Below are 17,928 nucleotides of genomic sequence, written 5' to 3'. Positions count from 1 at the left end.
TCCAGTACTCTTGCCTAGAAAATCCCATGGACGGAGGAGCCTGGTGGGCTGCAGTCCATGGGGTCACTAGGAGTTGGACACGACTGAACGACTTCACTTTCACTTTTCACTTTCATGCATTGGAGGAGGAAATGGCAACCCACTCCAGAATTCTTGCCTGGAGAATCCCAGGGACAGGGGAGCCTGGTGGGCTGCCGTCTATGGGGTCACACAGAGTCGGACATGACTGAAGCGACTTAGCAGCAGCAGCAGCAGCATACAGGGTTATTGTTACCATCTTTCTAAATTCCATATATATGCGTTTGTATACTGTATTGGTGTTTTTCTTTCTGGCTTACTTCACTCTGTATAATAGGCTCCAGTTTCATCCACCTCATTAGAACTGATTCAAATGTATTCTTTTTAATGGCTGAGTAATACTCCATTGTGTATATGTACCACTGCTTTCTTATCCATTCATCTGCTGATGGACATCTAGGTTGCTTCCATGTCCTGGCTATTATAAACAATGCTGCAGTGAACATTGGGGTACACGTGTCTCTTTCAATTCTGATTTTCTCAGTGTGTATGCCTAGCAGTGGGATTGCTGAATCATAAGGCAGTTTTATTTCCAGTTTTTAAAGGAATCTCCACACTGTTCTCCATAGTGGCTGTACTAGTTTGCATTCCCACCAATAGTGTAAGAGGGTTCCCTTTTCTCCACACCCTCTCCAGCATTTATTGCTTGTAGACTTTTGGATCACAGCCATTCTAACTGGCATGAAATGGTACCTCATAGTGGTTTTGATTTGCATTTCTCTGATAATGAGTGATGTTGAGCATCTTTTCATGTGTTTGTTAGCCATCTGTATGTCTTCTTTGGAGAAATGTCTGTTTAGTTCTTTGGCCCATTTTTTGATCAAGTCATTTATTTTTCTGGAATTGAGCTATAGGAGTTGCTTCTATATTTTTGAGATTAGTTGTTTGTCAGTTGCTTCATTTGCTATTATTTTCTCCCATTCTGAAGGCTGCCTTTTCACCTTGCTAATAGTTTCCTTTATTGTGAAGAAGCTTTTAAGTTTAATTAGGTCCCATTTGTTTATTTTTGCTTTTATTTCCAATATTCTGGGAGGTGGGTCATAGAGGATCCTGCTGTGATGTATGTCGGAGAGTGTTTTGTCTGTGTTCTCCTCTAGGAGTTTTATAGTTTCTGGTCTTACGTTTAGATATTTAATCCATTTTGAGTTCATTTTTGTGTGTGGTGTAGGAAAGTGCTCTAGTTTCATTCTTTTACAAGTGGTTGACCAGTTTTCCCAGCACCACTTGTTAAAGAGATTGTCTTTAATCCATTGTATATTCTTGCTTCCTTTGTCACATTTCCCATTTTTAAAATGGAGTTATTCCTTTTTTTTCTGTTGAGCTGTAGAAACTCTTTATGTATTTTAGATATTAGATATATCAGATATATGATTTAAAAATACCCTCTTCCATTTTATAAGTTACCTTTCTACCCCACTGATTGTTTCCTTCACTACACGGGAGTTTTTCAGTTTTTAATGCCACTTTTCAATTTTGCTTTTGTCACATGTGCTTTCAGTGTCATACTCAAGAAATTATCACCAATTCCTATGTCATGAAGCTTTCCCCTTATATTTTCATCTAGTAGTTCCTGGTCTTCCGTTTAAATCTCTAAACCTTTGTGAGTTGATTTTTGTTTGCAGTATAAGAATCTAGTACAATTTAATATTTTGTATGTGAATACATTTGTTAAGATCTGATTTGGATTATTTGAATTTAAAATGCTTATGACATCCAAGTAGAGATTTGGGTGAGTAAATATAGAATGATCTGGGGATATATTTATGATTCATCAATTTATAAAATTTAGTTGAACTCTGGAGGAATGTCCCTGAGGAAAAAGGAAATAGCCGAATAAAGATTCTCAAAAATACCAGTGTATAAATTGGATGGGAAAGTGCATGGAGAACTAAGAATATAATTTCTGAGAGGTAGAATTAAAAAGGAAAGGAGAAAGTGTTTCATAAGAGCCAGAGCTCTTTGAGAAATACATCAGTTTAGGAAATGTAAGTGCCCCTAGATTTAGTAACAAAGGAGTAATGGATGACTAATGAGAGCAGTTAAAGTGAATTGAAATGTGTGTTGAGGCAGCACAGAAGTCAGATTGCCTGGGCCTGGGAGGAATAGAATACATGTTTAGGGACTTCCCTGGTGTCCAGTGGCTAACACTCCATACTCACAATGCAGGGAGCCTGGGGTTCAATCCCTGGTCAGAGAACTAGATCCCACATGCTGCAACTTAGTTTGCATGCTGCAACTAAGATCCTGCATAGCCAAATATATTTAAAAAAGAAAAAAAAAAGTGCTCATAGGAGTATAGACCCCCCCTTATGGGTGTTTTCCGTTAAAGGAGGGAGGAAATTAGGAAAAAAGGTACAGTGAAAAACAGGGTTGAGGAAAATGGGAAAATAATTTAAAGAGAGAATCAGAGCTTTGTGGACAGCTATAGAAAACGCTCCAAGGCAAGGGATGACTGTGGCATAGATACTAGAATGAGTATGTGTATGTGTGCCTGGGGCAGGAGAGGGAGGGGGCAGGCAGTTTTAGAAAGCCTTATGCAAATGTGTCATAAGGTTAAATAAATCTTTCTAATCCATTTTCAGTTTCCAGAGTTCAAAGTGGTATCCTGAAGTATGTCAACATTCCTCACCCACTCAACTCCCAATGCCAGCACTTCGATGGCCCCCACCTTCCTGTTGGTGGGCCTGCCAGGCCTATCAGCTGTACCCTCCTGGTGGGCAGTACCCCTCATCACTGTCTACCTTCTGTCTGTCCTGGGCAATGGTGCTATCCTCTGGATCATTGCCCTGGAGCCCACACTGCACCGCCCAATGTACTTCTTCCTCTTCCTGCTCAGCATGTCTGATGTTGGCTTGTCCACAGCCCTGATGCCCACCCTGCTGGGTCTTGCCTTTGCAAATACTCGTGCTGTCTCTGCCTCAGCCTGCCTCCTCCAGATGTTCTTTGTCCATGTCTTTTCTGTCATGGAGTCCTCTGTCTTACTCGCCATGGCCTTGGATCGGGCACTGGCCATTTGCTGCCCTCTCCACTACCCAACACTCCTCACCAATGGTGTCATCAGCAAGATCTGTGTGGCCATTGCTTTCCGATGCCTGGGTCTCCACCTGCCCCTGCCATTCCTCCTGGCCCACATGCCTTACTGCCGTCCACAGGTCCTGACCCATTCTTACTGCTTGCACCCGGATATAGCCCGTTTGGCCTGCCCTGGAGGTGGGGGAGCAGTCTACAGCCTCTTTGTGGTCCTGTCTGCCATGGGCTTGGATCCTCTGCTTATTTTATTCTCCTATGGCCTAATTGGCAGGGTGTTGCAAGGTTTGGGATCCTGTGAGGATCGCTGGAAGGCTGGCCAAACCTGTGCTGCCCACCTCTCTGCTGTGCTTCTCTTCTATGTGCCAATGGTCCTCCTGGCTCTCATTGATCGTCTCAGGATGCCAATCCCTCAGCCTGCCCGTACTCTTCTCTCCTATGTCCACTTCCTGCTTCCCCCATTGATAAACCCTATTCTCTATAGTGTCAAGATGAAGGAGATTAGAGAGAGAATCCACAAGAGATTGCAGCCCAGGAAGGTGGGTTGTGCTTAGTGAGAAGGATGTTTCCTCCATATTTGTTGGTTACCTGACACAAAGGTTTCCATGACTGAGAACTCAATTCATCATGCATAAAATGTCATTCAGGTACACAAAAGTCCATGTGCATGGATGTATATTTCTGTCCCTTGAAGTGTTCATGTGCATATTGATGAAAGTTTATGAGCCCTAGAGAAGGGGAGTGGTCTATTGTGAGCCCCTATTAACATCACATCCATGGCCCAGAAACAGTCAGAATCTAAGTCTTGTCACAACCATTCAGGTTGTTAGGAGTGTATGTTTTCTGCATGTCCATCAGAATTCCCTGTTACCATTATTCTCAAATTTTCATCAATTTTATTAGTGATGAATTTTACTTTACATCAGATTTTCCTAATAGAAACAGTGTCTTTCACATATCTGTAGGCTATTTTGTTTCTTCCTCTATGAAAGTCTCTTCAAAAAGCCTTCATCCATTTTTCTACTGGATTGTTTATGGTTTTAAAAACAAAATGTGCAAGAAATCCTTCATGTAAAATCCTTTTTATACCTTTGCCAATATAGTAATTGCCTTTTTCATTATTTAAGCAACCAAATCTCAAGTAAATACAGTTTTACATGATCAAATCCACTTTTATATATCTTTATAATTTTTGTTTTTCATGTGTTGCTTTTAAAACAAGTGTCTTTAACTTGTCCTGCACATATTCTCTTAAACCTGTTTTGAAAGAACTGTTATAATGACTTTTCTTTCTAAGTCCAATTTTATGTTAACAAGGTAATTATGTACTCATAGTAGCATCATCTATTACATACATTCTCTTTTTCTCACTGAAATAAAAAACTATGTATGTCATATTTTTTGATTCCCTGGTGGGTCAGATGGTAAAGAATCTACCTGTAGCGCAAGAGACCTGGTTCGATCCCTGGACTGGGAATATTCCCTGGTAAAGGGAATGGCAACCCACTCCAGGATTCTTGCCTAGAGAATCCCATGAAAAGAGGAGCTTAGCAGACTATAGTCCATGGGGTCGAAAAGACTCAGACATGACTGACTAAGCAGCATATATGTCATATTTTAGGTGTGTGTATGGATATGGACTTTGCTTTAGAAATCTTATGGAGTATGATATATATATATATATATATATATATATATATATATGTATATGAAAAAGCTGGCTTAAAACTCAACATTCAAAAAATGAAGATCTTGTCATCTGGTCCCTTCACTTCTGGGCAAATAGATGGGGAAACCATGGAAACAGTGAGAGACTTTCTTTCCTTGGGCTCCAAAATCACTGCAGATGGTGACTGCAGCTATGAAATTATAAGACGCTTGCTCTTTGGGAGAAAAGCTATGGCAAACCTAAACAGCATATTAAAAAGCAGAGACACCACTTTGCCGACAAGGGTCTATATAGTCAAAGCTATTGTTTTTCCAGTATCATATATGGATGTGAGAGTTGGACCATAAAGAAGGCTGAGCACTAAAAAATGGATGCTTTCAAACCGTGGTGCTAGAGAAGACTCTTGAGAGTCCCTCGGACAGCAAAGGAGGTCAAACCAGTCAATTCTAAAGGAAATCAACCCTGAATATTCATTGGAAGGACTGATGCTGAAGCTCCAGTACTTTGGCCACCTGATGCAAAGAGCTGACTCTTTGAAAAAGACTCTGATGCTGAGAAGGGGATGACAGAGGATGAGATGGTTGGATGGCATCATCAACTCAATGGACATGAGTCTGAGCAAACTCTAGGAATCGGTGATGGACAGGGAGGCCTGGTGTGCTACAATCCATGGGGTCACAGAGTCGGACAAACCTGAGCAACTGGACAACAATATATATATATGTGTCATATATGTTCACATATCACTGATCTGTTAGACCAGCCTCATAGTGTGATTTGGTTAATATGTGGTATAAAGTGATCCTCTTTCAAAAGCAATGAAAAACTATCAAATTCTAACAAGAACTACATTTTTAGTAGATTAAATATAAACAAATCAGCATTCACGATGTTTCCACATCCAACAATTTATGTATTTCATTTATTAAGAACATTTCTACACTTTTCAATAAAATTATTCACTTTGTCTATTTCTATGTAGTTTTTAAAATGTATGATTGTGTTGCTATTATAAATAAAACATTACACCATTTCTGTGTGTGTGTGTGTGTGCTCAGTCATGCTCAAGGACTGTAGCCTGCCAGGCTCCTCTCTCCATGGGTTTCCCCAGGCAGGAATACTGGAGTGGGCTGTCATTTCCTTCTCCAGGGGATCTTCCCCACCCAGGAATCAAACCCATGTCTCTCGACTCTCCTCCATTGGCAGGCAGATTCTTTACCACTAGCACCACCTAGGAAGCCCTTAATATGTCATCACCTTGGGTAGTAAGGGGGAAAACTTTCTGTGGCCTGCATGGGGATTGAACCCAGGACCTTGGTGTTAATAGCACCAAACTCTAATCAACTGAGATAATTGGCCATTTCTATCTCCACATATGTATTGCTAGATTTAGAAAAACATTTTTTTATCTTGCATTAGTATGTACTTTACCAAATTATCACAAAATTTTAGGACCATTTTAAAATTTTTGTATTTTATTTGTATTTATTAATAGCATTCATAAGTAAAAATAGATGATAGGTAATGTTCCCCTAATATTCATATAAATTATTTTATTTTCTTATTGTATTAAATTCATTGGAATGTCCAACCTGTTATGAAAGTTTAAGAGTGAACAAAAAATGTTGTTTCTCATTTTATTTAAATGGCCTTAGTGTTTCACTTACTGGCACTGCTAGATAATTGACTGCTAGATCTTTGAATAAACTTTATAACACTTAATAGTTCATTTATGTTGTATTTTTTAAAAATTTTTAATAAGCTTACTTAATGAATCCTATTAAATGCATTTTCAGCATTCACTAACACAATAATAATTCTCTACTTTAATATGTTGAGCAGTTGAAACATCCTTGTTACTTGTGATTACAGAAGAACACATTTTAAATGAAAAGTGAAAAAATCAAATTTTAAGATCAAATCCACAAGATAAGAATACACAGTGATATATTAGAACATATTCTAGGAATACAGAAACAGTTATAGCTTCATATTTTATCAAACTATTTTTTAAGATATACTATATAGTCTCTTAATAAACTAATTAGATGTCAGTCTCTCAATTTCATGGAGAAGGCAACGGCACCCTACTCCAGTACTCTTGCCTGGAAAATCCCATGGATGGAGGAGCCTGGTAGGCTACAGTCCATGGGGTCACGAAGAGTTGGGCAGGACAGAGTGACTTCACTTTCACGTTTCACTTTCATACATTGGAGAAGGAAATGGCAACCCACTCCAGTATTCTTGCCTGGAAAATCCCAGGGACAGAGGAGCCTGGTGGGCTGCCATCTCTGGGGTCGCACAGAGTCAGACACGACTGATGGAACTTAGCAGCAACAGCAGCAGCAGCTCTCAATTTCATGAATGAGAATACTGAGGGTGAGATTTTGAGAATGCCCCAGGTCTATAAAATTAGTTACTAAACAAAATTTATTTTCAGATTTGCCTTAATTCAAAACCCCTGCTACAAAATACTCTTTTAAAATTATTGAATGGAAAAATAGCTTGGTCTTGAAGAACAGTGATGAGGTCTCTGAGAAACTTTTTTTTTTTTTTCCCAAAGCCCATTCTTTCCTCCTCCCTGGAACACCAACCTCCATCTTCCCATTTCTTTACCGAGAGTAGAATGTTGGATATAAAGAATGTGGAGTCACATTGGCCTGGCTGAGTCCTCAGTCCATTATTCCTGAGTGATTTGGCACTAGCTGTTCCATGTTTGTAAAATAGGTGCAATAAGGATTTCATGCAGTCAAGTCTCTGTATCATAGTGTCTGAACATATAAAATATTCAATAAATGATAGTTTTGTGGAATTAATCATGGAAATTAAAATAACTATATTTAAACTTCATATGCATATTTAATCTGAATAAAGAATTTTACAGTTGGAAGTTTCTTTAAGTTCCTACCACCTCATTGTATACACGAAACTACTGAAAGCATTTGAATGGCCCTTTGTAACTTGGTGGTAGATGAGCTAAATGCAGAATCACTGACTGCCTCCATGTTTTTATTACTTTACTAAGAGATGGGACGGAGAAGGCAATAGCACCCCACTCCAGTACTCTTGCCTGAAAAATCCCATGGACGGAGGAGCCTGGTGGGCTGCAGTCCATGGGGTCGCTAAGAGTTGGACACAACTGAGCAACTTCACTTTCACTTTTCACTTTCATGCATTGGAGAAGGAAATGGCAACCCACTCCAGTGTTCTTGCCTGGAGAATCCCAGGAACGGGGGAACCTAGTGGGCTGCCGTCTATGGGGTCGCACAGAGTCGGACACAACTGAAGCGACATAGAGAGACAGAAGAGATGGGAGCAAAGAGCTCTTCATGTCACAGCAGGGCCTCAACTGCTCTCCCCTGGCTCTCACTCTCTCCTCACCACTGGCCACACCCACATCAATCCTGTAACATCTTTAGTTTTCAGGGCTCACTATTACCATTCATAGCACCGTTCTCTCTCTGAAAATCATTCCACACCAACTTGAATCATAAGTTTCAGGAAGAACTTAAATGTTCTTTCTCCTCTCAACAGCACATATGGGGATAGAGATATTAATAAGAACTTCTGGAACCATAATTTGTTCTCTAATGTTTATTACACTTCTTTATGCTAGCCATTTTACCCACACCCTTCCATTTAGACTATTCTTTTAGTTCAAATTGAGATACACCTGCCAAGCATATACAATGGATGAAGTATTTCATCTTGAAGAGACTTTTAAATTTGAATCACTCATAACTCTTTCCTTGTGTAAATTCACAGTGCATTAATGAGAGAGATGTATGAATGTTGATGATGTATGTAGGTCTCCATCTTTTGTGCCCCAAGGATTTCCTCCTACACTTTCCCTCCACATTGGCTTTAGCAAAAGACACACTCTCTAGGTTTCCTTTTCACATTATCCCAGGAAAGTATTTTGTATTTTTCAGTCATTAATGTACACACCAACCACCTAGAATCTTGTTAAAAGACAGATTCTGACTTAGTAGGCTTGAAGAAGGATGAGATCCTATGATTCTTATTATTTCCCAGATGCTGCTGAGGCATATCAGTGCACCACCCTTTGGTTAGCAAGGAAGAAAACTTACTTAGACAAACCTAATCACATTGGAAAGGATTTAATGTAAATCACGAGGAGGAATCAAATGCCAAGAGGCAAATATAAAGATGCTAAATGGTCCAGAATCTTGCAGAATTCTCCCAATTATAGTTGAATTCCTACTTATAAGCTTCTCTGAGGTTAGATGTCTTCTTTACTCTTTTACCTGAGGATAGATGGCCTCAGTCTCCCCCAACAACAACAACAGGATCACTACCTACTTTATAAATTGTAAGCCTCTTCTTTCTTAATATCAAAAAGCTGTGGTGTGTGACATCCATGATAGATATTAATTGATTACTTAACTAGTTGGTTAATATAATTAAGGACTCTAAAGTAAATGGAAGCAGCTCCTATTTGAAAGAAACATTGTCCTACTCCTGAGACAATTTGATGTAGAGAAAATGGAACTTCCACCTTTGCCTCATCATTTAGACTTCAGACACAGTTTTTCCAATTTTTCCAGAACCTTCACTCTAATCTGCTGAGTTTTTATGCAATACAAGATGGGATTCATCAAGGGTGGTACCAGCAAGAATGCATCAGCCATCAGAATCATAGCCACAGGGGGTGTATGCTTGGGAAAGCAATGCATGAGAGCCAAGGTGATGATGGGCACATAGAAGATGAGCACAGCACAGATGTGGGACACACAGGTGTTAAGAGCTTTAAGCCATTCCCTGTGAGATGCAATACCCAATACAGTCTTCAGAATAAACACATAGGAGACAACAATTAACATACTGTCTGACATCATACAGAGTGCAACAAACAGACCGTTGTAGAAGTTAACTCTGTTGTCAGAGCACGCCAGATTCATGATGTCCTGGTGGAGGCAGTAGGAGTGGGATAACAGGCGTTTGTTATAGTATTTGAGTCTCTTTAAAGTGAAAGGGAGGGGAAGAACTAGGAGAATGCTTTTATTTATTTATTTATTTTTAAGGAGAATGCTTTTAAAAGCAAATGCTAACCCAATGTGCAAAACTCTGGAGCTAGTAAGGATGGAGCGGTATCTCAGGGGGTTGCAAATTGCTACAAAGCGATCAAAAGACATGATCAGGAGTACCGAGGACTCCATATCTGTGAATCCATGGATGAAAAATTCCTGAGCAATGCAGGCATCAACAGAAATCCCCATGGCATTGAACAAAAAGATCCTCAGCATGGTGGGAAGAGAAGAGAAGGACAGGCCCAGGTCCGATAATGCCAGCATGGAGAGGAAATGGTACATGGGCTCATGCAGAGAAGGCTCTGTCCTGATGACAAATAGAATGGTGGTTTCCCAGGATAGCCATGAGGTACATGAGGCAGACAGGGATGGAGATCCAAATGTGCACACCCTCAAGCCCTGGGATCCCCATCAACAGGAATGTGGAGACTGCAGCTTCTGAGGCATTGAGAGGAAGCATCATAAATAGGTCTCTTACATACTGCTCCTGGTAGATAAATAATCAAATTATTATTCTCAGTTATGTTTACTGAACACAACTCACTTTAGTTGTCAGTTAAATTAAACACAGTTCACATTTAGGTATCAAGAAATAATGTTATATAACTTTTTCTATATAAAGAAAAATAAGGAGTAAATTTAAATAGATTCATTTTTATCTAAGACCTTTATACTCTTCAAGTCTATCTTTATTCCTTATATACTTCTAAACAACTCTATAGAGGTGTGTCTGTGCATGCTAAGTCTCTTCAGTTGTGTCCGACTCTTGGCAACCCTATGGACAGTAGCATGCCAGGCTCCTCTGTCCATGGAATTCTCCAGGCAAGAATACTGGAGTGGGTTACCATGCTCTTCTCCAGAGGATCTTCCCAATCCAAGGACTGAACCCAAGCGTCTTCTGTCTCTTTCATTGGCAGGTGGGTTCTTTACCACTAGTGCCATCTAGGAAGCCCATCTATAGAAGTAGTAGAATGCTTTAATAACTTTTCTTTTTTCTTCTTTTTAAGCCACCACGTTTGGAGGTTTATGAATCAAGTACACTAAATTGTGGGAAATTCTGCAAGAGATGGGAATACCAGACCACCTGACCTGCCTTGAGAAACCTGTATGCAGGTCAGGAAGCAACAGTTAGAACTGGACATTGAACAACAGACTGGTTCCAAATAGGAAAAGGAGTACATCAAGGCTGAATATCGTCACCCTGCTTATTTAACTTCTATGCAGAGTACATCATGAGAAACGCTGGGCTGGAAGAAGCACAAGCTGAAATCAAGATTGATGGGAGAAATCTCAGTAACCTCAGGTATGCAGATGACACCACTCTTATGGCAAAAAGTGAAGAACTAAAGAGCCTCTTGATGAAAGTGAAAGAGGGGAGTGAAAAAAACTGGCTTCAAGCTCAGCATTCAGAAAACTAAGATCATGGCATCCAGTCCCATCATTTCATGGCAAATAGATGGGGCAACAAAGGAAACAGTGGCTGACTTTATTTTGGGGGGCTCCAAAATTACTGCAGATGATGACTGCAGCCATGAAATTAAAAGATGCTTACTCCTTGGAAGGAAAGTTATGACCAACTTAGACAGCATATTAAAAAGCAGAGACATTACTTTGCCAACAAAGGTCTGTCTGGTCAAGACTATGGTTTTTCCAGTAGTCATGTGTGGATGTGAGTGTTGGACTATAAAGAAAGCTGAACACTGAAGAATTGATGCTTTTGAACTGCAGTGTTGGAGAAGATTCTTGAAGTCTCTTGGACTGCAAGGAGATTCAACCAGTCCATCCTAAAGGAGATCAGTCCTGGGTGTTCATTGGAAGGACTGATGTTGAAGCTGAAACTCCAATACTTTGGCCACCTGATATGAAGAGCTAACTCATTAGAAAAGACCCTGATGCTGGGAAAGATTGAGGGCAGGAGGAGAAGAGGACAACAGAGGATGAGGTGGTTCAATGGCATCACTGACTCAATGGACATGAGTTTAGATGAACCCCAGGAGTTGGTGATGGACAGGGAGGCCTGGCGTGCTGCGGTTCATGGGGTCGCAAAGAGTCAGACACACTGAGTGACTGAACTGAACTGAAAACTAAATTGGAATATATTGCAATCTGGAAAAGCTATAACATCATGGATGTTGTCAATGGTCATGTACTCAAACAAACCACAGATGCTATAGTAACAGGAGTTAAAGGAGACCTAAATCTTATACTACTGTTCATGGAACATGTGTAGGAAAATATAAAATCAATCACCACAGTCCTGAGTGTGCATTGTGTCTCAGCCTTTCAGGTGTGGTTAGTGTTCCCTTGGCATGCAGCACATATCACAGTCGTTATTTGTTGTTGCCTAAAGCCTCACATCCTTTCATGCAATTGCTACTGGTCCTGCTCATAAAAGCCACAGATACTGCTCTTTTCTCCCTCTTCCAAGTTCTTTTCCCATTTTTATTGGCTTTTCTGTGAATGCCCTTAGATTGGTGACTTGAAACTCAGGTTCTTATCTCTGCTGTTTAGACTTGGCCCTGGCATCAGCATCACCAACACCTTGGGTGACTCTCCTTTTAACAACTCTACACCAGAGAAGCCCCAGTGATGCAGCTGACAGTCTGCCTTTGTGGGTGAATGGAATTCAGAGCCAGAGAAAAAAAGATAACCCCTTGTCTATCCTTACTCAATAAGTCCCTTCAAAATGGGTCATTTCCAAGTTCCATGTCGGAGGTTTTTATTGACAAGCTCCCAACCTAATTCAGGTAACTAAACAAATGAGCTACTGTTGATAATATCATTTTTTTCAACTGTTCATCATGCAAATACAAAGATGTATGCTGTCCCACTTATAGACCCTAATCTTTTCAGCCATCAACACTGTCCAAAACATAGCTTGATCCCTTGGCTGGAGAACCTATGAAACATTTTTATCTATAGCCCTCTGAAAGGCATTGGGTTGATGCCTATAAATTGCAGAGTTTTCCTTGGAAAACATAAAATCATCTTAAGGAAGTTTAGTTTGAGTCTTCAAGACACCTACCAGGCTCCTGGTCACCTTATCCCAGAACAAGGGTGGCAAGGTTTCAGATTATTCAGGTTCAGCAGCTTCTTTGCTCCAGCGCCTGCTGGGAATCGTATCCTTTTTTATGCTCTCATATACATCTCTAGGAAGCACAAGCACATCCTCATGAGAATGAACAGATACTATGCCCCTGGGAATACTGACTCCACTCGCTTGATCACTGTCTGTCAATAATAACCTCTCCTAAGAAAATGCAGAGAGCAAGTTTCTGTCTCACAGTCAGATTTAATTCCTGTGACCCTGTTCCCACATCAGATGCAGGCTTTGGGAATGCCAGTCTCAGATGTTGGTAAGGCAGCCATATCCAGCTGTAGCTCCAAGATAAAGTACGTACCTTAGCAGACTCAATGTTAGACTATTACAGACCTTAGGTGGAGTTCTGTCCACAGAACTCTATTTGGTCATCACAATGTTTTAGTTTTAATGCTAATGCATTTAAATAGCTTATGAACTCTCAAATTTATCACAGATTCCCCCTTTTTTCATTATCTTCACATTTACTGGCAACCAAAGGCATTTAATCTCACAGAGCAGAAAGCCAAGGGTCACAAGTAGTCCTAGTATCTTGGACTCTCAAGTTTAGAAGAGAAAATCAATTTTTATCAAGCCCTTAACTTTTAAGATTGAAAGTAAATAAAAGGTGTAATTTTAATAATATTTTATGGGATGACATGATTTTTCAGGCAGAGAGTAGAAAATAAGATCTAGTAAAACACCTTACTCTTGAAAAAGTAAGAAGAGATAAATGAATCAGTTTTGATGAGCCAACAATGATGACTCTGTCTCCAGGTTAATAGAAGAGGGAATGTGCTGGGGATGGGGCTACAGTCATCAAATCAGATCAGGAAGGAAATTGAAGAAAAGATGCCCATAGACTATTAATCTTGGTTTTCCACTCCCCTCCAAAAATGCTTACTCCAGTTAAAGTACTAAATAAAGTAATATAAATGTCTAACCTTGATATACATATCACTCTAGGATCATAATGCAATTATACAGCTCAAGTTCAACTATGTTACATCTTCCCATCACTTTTTGACAGGTATCTGCATTGTTTTGAGTTGAAAATCCATTGGTCTCCAGGTAACAAATTGGGACCAGGAGGAAAAGCAGCTGGAACCAAACAAAAGAAAAAAAAATGTGTTTTGTTTATTTGTTTGTTTTTTCAGGAAGGAAGGCAGGAGAAATCTGGACCTATAGGGTCTATTTTAAGTAAAAGGTACATTTATCTAAGTAAATTTAGGTAAAGTCAGGTAAAATATAAAATAAAATATATTACTTTCTTCTTCCAATTCAAATTGCTGCCTAATCCCTGCCACTTTCATTTATTTTCCCCTTGTTCCTTTTTTCTTATTGTTAATATTATTCTTTTAATGGAAAAGGCCATGAATTTAACAACAAATATTTCTGATAAAAGGGATTGCTCTGAGTGGTCTTTCTGAGACCACTTCTGTCTACATCATGTACTCATAGCATTTCCCCATTGCCCTGGAACTACTTTCATTCTTTTTAAAGCATGTTGCCTATGAAAACCTTTTTCTGGATCATTTTTCTTCTCTGAGGTTTAAAATATAAAGGAACAGAAGTTTATAAATATATGACCCTAACTGACTTATAGGGCTTCCCTGGTGACTTAGTGATAAAGAATCTTCCTGGAGACAAAGGTTTGATCCCTGGGTCAGGAAGATCCACTGGGGGAGGAAATGGCAACCCACTCCGTTATTCTTGCCTGGAAAACCCTATGTAAAGAGGGGCCTGGAGGGCTCAGACAGGACTGAGCAATTAAACAACAACAATTGACTTATGGGGATTTAAAGGGGCAATACAACTTGCACAAAAAACAAAAATGATTAAGGGTAACTACAGTACAACAGGCAGGATGGCCCAAACCTTACTCTGAGACAACCAAATCTTTCAACCTACAAACTCTTCAGGCTAGAATTTCACGGTCTGAGTTTGCCTTAAAAGTCAGTTTTTTACAGTGTACCATTCAAATCATTCAGCCTCATTGTCTAGTCACTGGTGCAGTAAGCAGCCCCATCATTCATTTATTTCACACAGAGAAAATAAGATATTAGACTGCTTTAGGCCTGCACCATGCACCTCTTGCTTCTTGCCTCAGGGCTGACACTGAGGAGTGAGACTTTCATAAGTACTATTAGGTGTTCATGCTGCAGTCCATAAGGTCACAAAGAGTCATACATGACTGAGTGACTGAACTGAACTGAACTAGGTGTTCATGTTCACCACTTCCCTGGTGGCTCAGCAGTAAAGACTCTGCCTGCTAATGCAGGAGATGCAGGTTTGATCCCTGGGTCCAGAAGATCCCCTGGAGAAGGAAATGGCAACCCACTCCAGTATTCTTGCCTGGGAAATCCTATGGACAGAGGAGCCTGGAAGGCTGCAGCCCATGGGGTCACAAAAGAGTTTGACACAACTTAGCAACTAAACAACAACAATAACTAAGTGTTCATGAATCTGCAACCCAGAAGAACGGGACAATCAACAACAAATAGGGTCAGTTTTGACCAAATAAGATCCAATGGAGAAATCTTCCCCACTTTATTTTCCTGGATAGAGTATCATAAGGCATATTTGATAAGGCTTCAGTAATGGAGCTGCAGGATTTGCAATAGTCACCCCTAATAGTATCTGGCTTATTACTGATTCATCATCTCTCAGCTCCAGATTTCTTTTTGCCTGCTCCTTGATGACAGTGTTGGATTCTGTGACGATTTCTCTTCTGTCTCTTGGCACAATGTTAAGACTTGTCACTAGAGGGTGGTAGGAGAACACCAGAGCAAGAGGGGTTTTCTCTCCCTGCTTTCTGTGTTGCTTGCAGGCCAGACTCACAGAACATGTCAGTTCCCCATTGCCTGGCACCGTGCGGTTTCTTCAGTGCTCAGCTCCAGCAGTGCATAGCTCCCTCCAGCATTCACACACTGAGCTTGTTCTCCAGCTCTTCAGTGGAACAGCAGGGGTATAACCAGGGGCCCAGCCAGAATGGACCAGCACCCCAGCTGAAACAGCTTCCCTACATCTTCTCATTAGCCTTGGCTATGTGGCTGTACATTGATTTAGTACAATGGGTGAGCTGTCTAACAACCTGGCCACTGAAACCTCCTCCCAGAAAGGCAGCCTGGAACTACCTGAGGCTGAGGCTTAGGCAACCTCCTCGTAATCTAGTTCAAGTGGCACCTGACAGTCATAGCCTTCTCTGGCATCTAGAGTTCAGAGTGTCAACTGAAAAAAAAAATAAATAAATAACAATCTAAAATTTGAGAGTTGTGTTTTTTTTTTTTTTTTTTTCCAGCAGACCTACTGAGGACTTCAAACCCACGAGGCAGCATCTCAAGTAACTGAGAAAACTGCTCTGAGGAGTTGTGGGGGGAGTAGCTAGGATATATAGCTACAAAGGCAAACAAAGGCAGCAACAAAGGCAGGTGGTCAGATCAAAAGATTACTGTTAAAAATAGACTAGTTATCTCAAGCTACAGAATTTAGTAGTTTTCTATATACAAGAAGATACAAGAGTCCGGGCATGTACATCTCAAATATCTGGGGCCAAACCCAGAGATTTTGAGACCACATGGCAGTACTTAACAATCAGAAGTAAGCTAACTAACTGCAGTAGAGAGTAGCAAGTCTTTAATGACAATCAGGGTGGCAGCACCCATAATGATCGGTTGCATTAGAGGATGGCATTGAAGACAAGCTAAGTAGACAGTGACTAGGCATTACTTGAAATACATTTAAAACAGAGAACTTCTGACCATCAGACTGGCGTCAACCACTCTAACAGGAAGCTATGACTCCTCAGATTATCTGAAAGATTTAAATCACTTCACATACCGGGTAGTCATCAACTGGATGTGAGTCTTGGTTCCCTAGATGAAATAACCTGCCATGCCATTATAAGTACACAACTACAACAGCAAAAAATACCCAGGTCTTTCCCCAAGTAGACACATGTCCATTTACAAAAGTTCTTGTTTACTGGGGAAAGACAAATACCCAGATTCTTTGAGGACTATTGATATAGGATACAATATCTCACTGATATGGGAAACCAAATATACCATCATGTTCTTGTTTGGTTAAAGTATGAGATTATTGAAGCAAGATGATTGATGGAATTCTGGACCAAGTTTATCTCATAGTGAACCTGATGATTTTCAGTTCTACCTGTGTAGAGATGCACAGTTATATACACAGATGCCTGAGTATATAAGTGGCAAGATTACATTTAGTAGCTGGTGAAATCTCATGTTGTTACTCTATGTGGGATGTTTAAACCATTATGGTGGGAAAGACAAAGTGCAAGGTCCCATTCACATAATTTATTTATACAAAGCACAAACAAATTATGTGAATGAATGGTTGTCCTAGAATCCTATGGAATCTATCACTGGTTTTATGGGTGGATTGGTGGACAATTTGGTGCTAAAAGAAAAGTATAGCCGCTCGGTCATGCCTGACTCTTTGTGACCCTATGGACTGTAGCCTGCCAGGCTTCTCTGTTCTTAAGAATTCCCAAGCAAGAATACTGGAGTGGGTTGCCATTTCCTTCTCCAGGGGATCTTGCAGACCCAAGGATAGAACTTGGGCCTCCTTCATTGCAATCAGACTCTTTATGGTCTGAGCCACAAAATATAATACAACAGCAAAACAGTCCCATACATGGGTAGTCATAAAAAAAAATGATGAAAAAAAATTATCATAATGTGCGGTTCTCTTGGTTGTCAAGAGAGGTTATCTGACTTATGTGGATATACATGGACTTCTGTACTTTTCTGAAAGGTGTGGATAGTTGGTCATGGGACAGAATAAGCAACTCTGAAAGAAGAGAAAAAAGGAAGTCTGTAGAATATGTATGTGAAGTACATATTGCAGAGGGTCATAAAGAGTGAAAACCTTTTATCTCATGCTGAAAGTGAAAGTGTTAATCGCTCAGTCATGTCCGACTGTTTGTGACCCCATGGACTGTAGCCCGCCAGGCTCCTCTGCCCATAGTATTCTCCAGGGAAGAATATTGG

At 40.2% G+C, this 17,928-nt stretch overlaps 1 protein-coding gene and 1 pseudogene across 1 annotated transcript; one reads left to right on the top strand and one right to left on the bottom strand.

Moving 5' to 3' along the window:
• Positions 1-2,690: 2,690 nt before the first annotated feature.
• LOC147358037 (olfactory receptor 51S1-like) lies at positions 2,691-3,659 on the top strand. The gene has a single exon (XM_086342032.1). The coding sequence runs from the start codon at positions 2,691-2,693 to the stop codon at positions 3,657-3,659; it is 969 nt and encodes a 322-aa protein (XP_086198158.1).
• A 5,644-nt stretch (positions 3,660-9,303) lies between these two features.
• Positions 9,304-10,285, bottom strand: LOC147358036 (olfactory receptor 51A7-like; annotated as a pseudogene).
• Between the last annotated feature and the right edge of the window lie 7,643 nt (positions 10,286-17,928).

The sequence above is a fragment of the Bos grunniens genome, chromosome 15 (genome assembly GCF_055505025.1).
Source record: "Bos grunniens cultivar Pamir isolate PY7600 chromosome 15, Bosgru_T2T1.0, whole genome shotgun sequence".
In the NCBI taxonomy this organism is placed as follows: Eukaryota; Metazoa; Chordata; class Mammalia; order Artiodactyla; family Bovidae; genus Bos; species Bos grunniens.
Note: the sequence above shows the minus strand (reverse complement) of the source record. Positions and strands in the feature narration are given on the sequence as shown.

Coding starts and splice junctions, on each gene's coding strand:
- LOC147358037 (XM_086342032.1), top strand. CDS start 2,691: ATGTCAACATTCCTCACCCACTCAACTCCCAATGCCAGCACTTCGATG.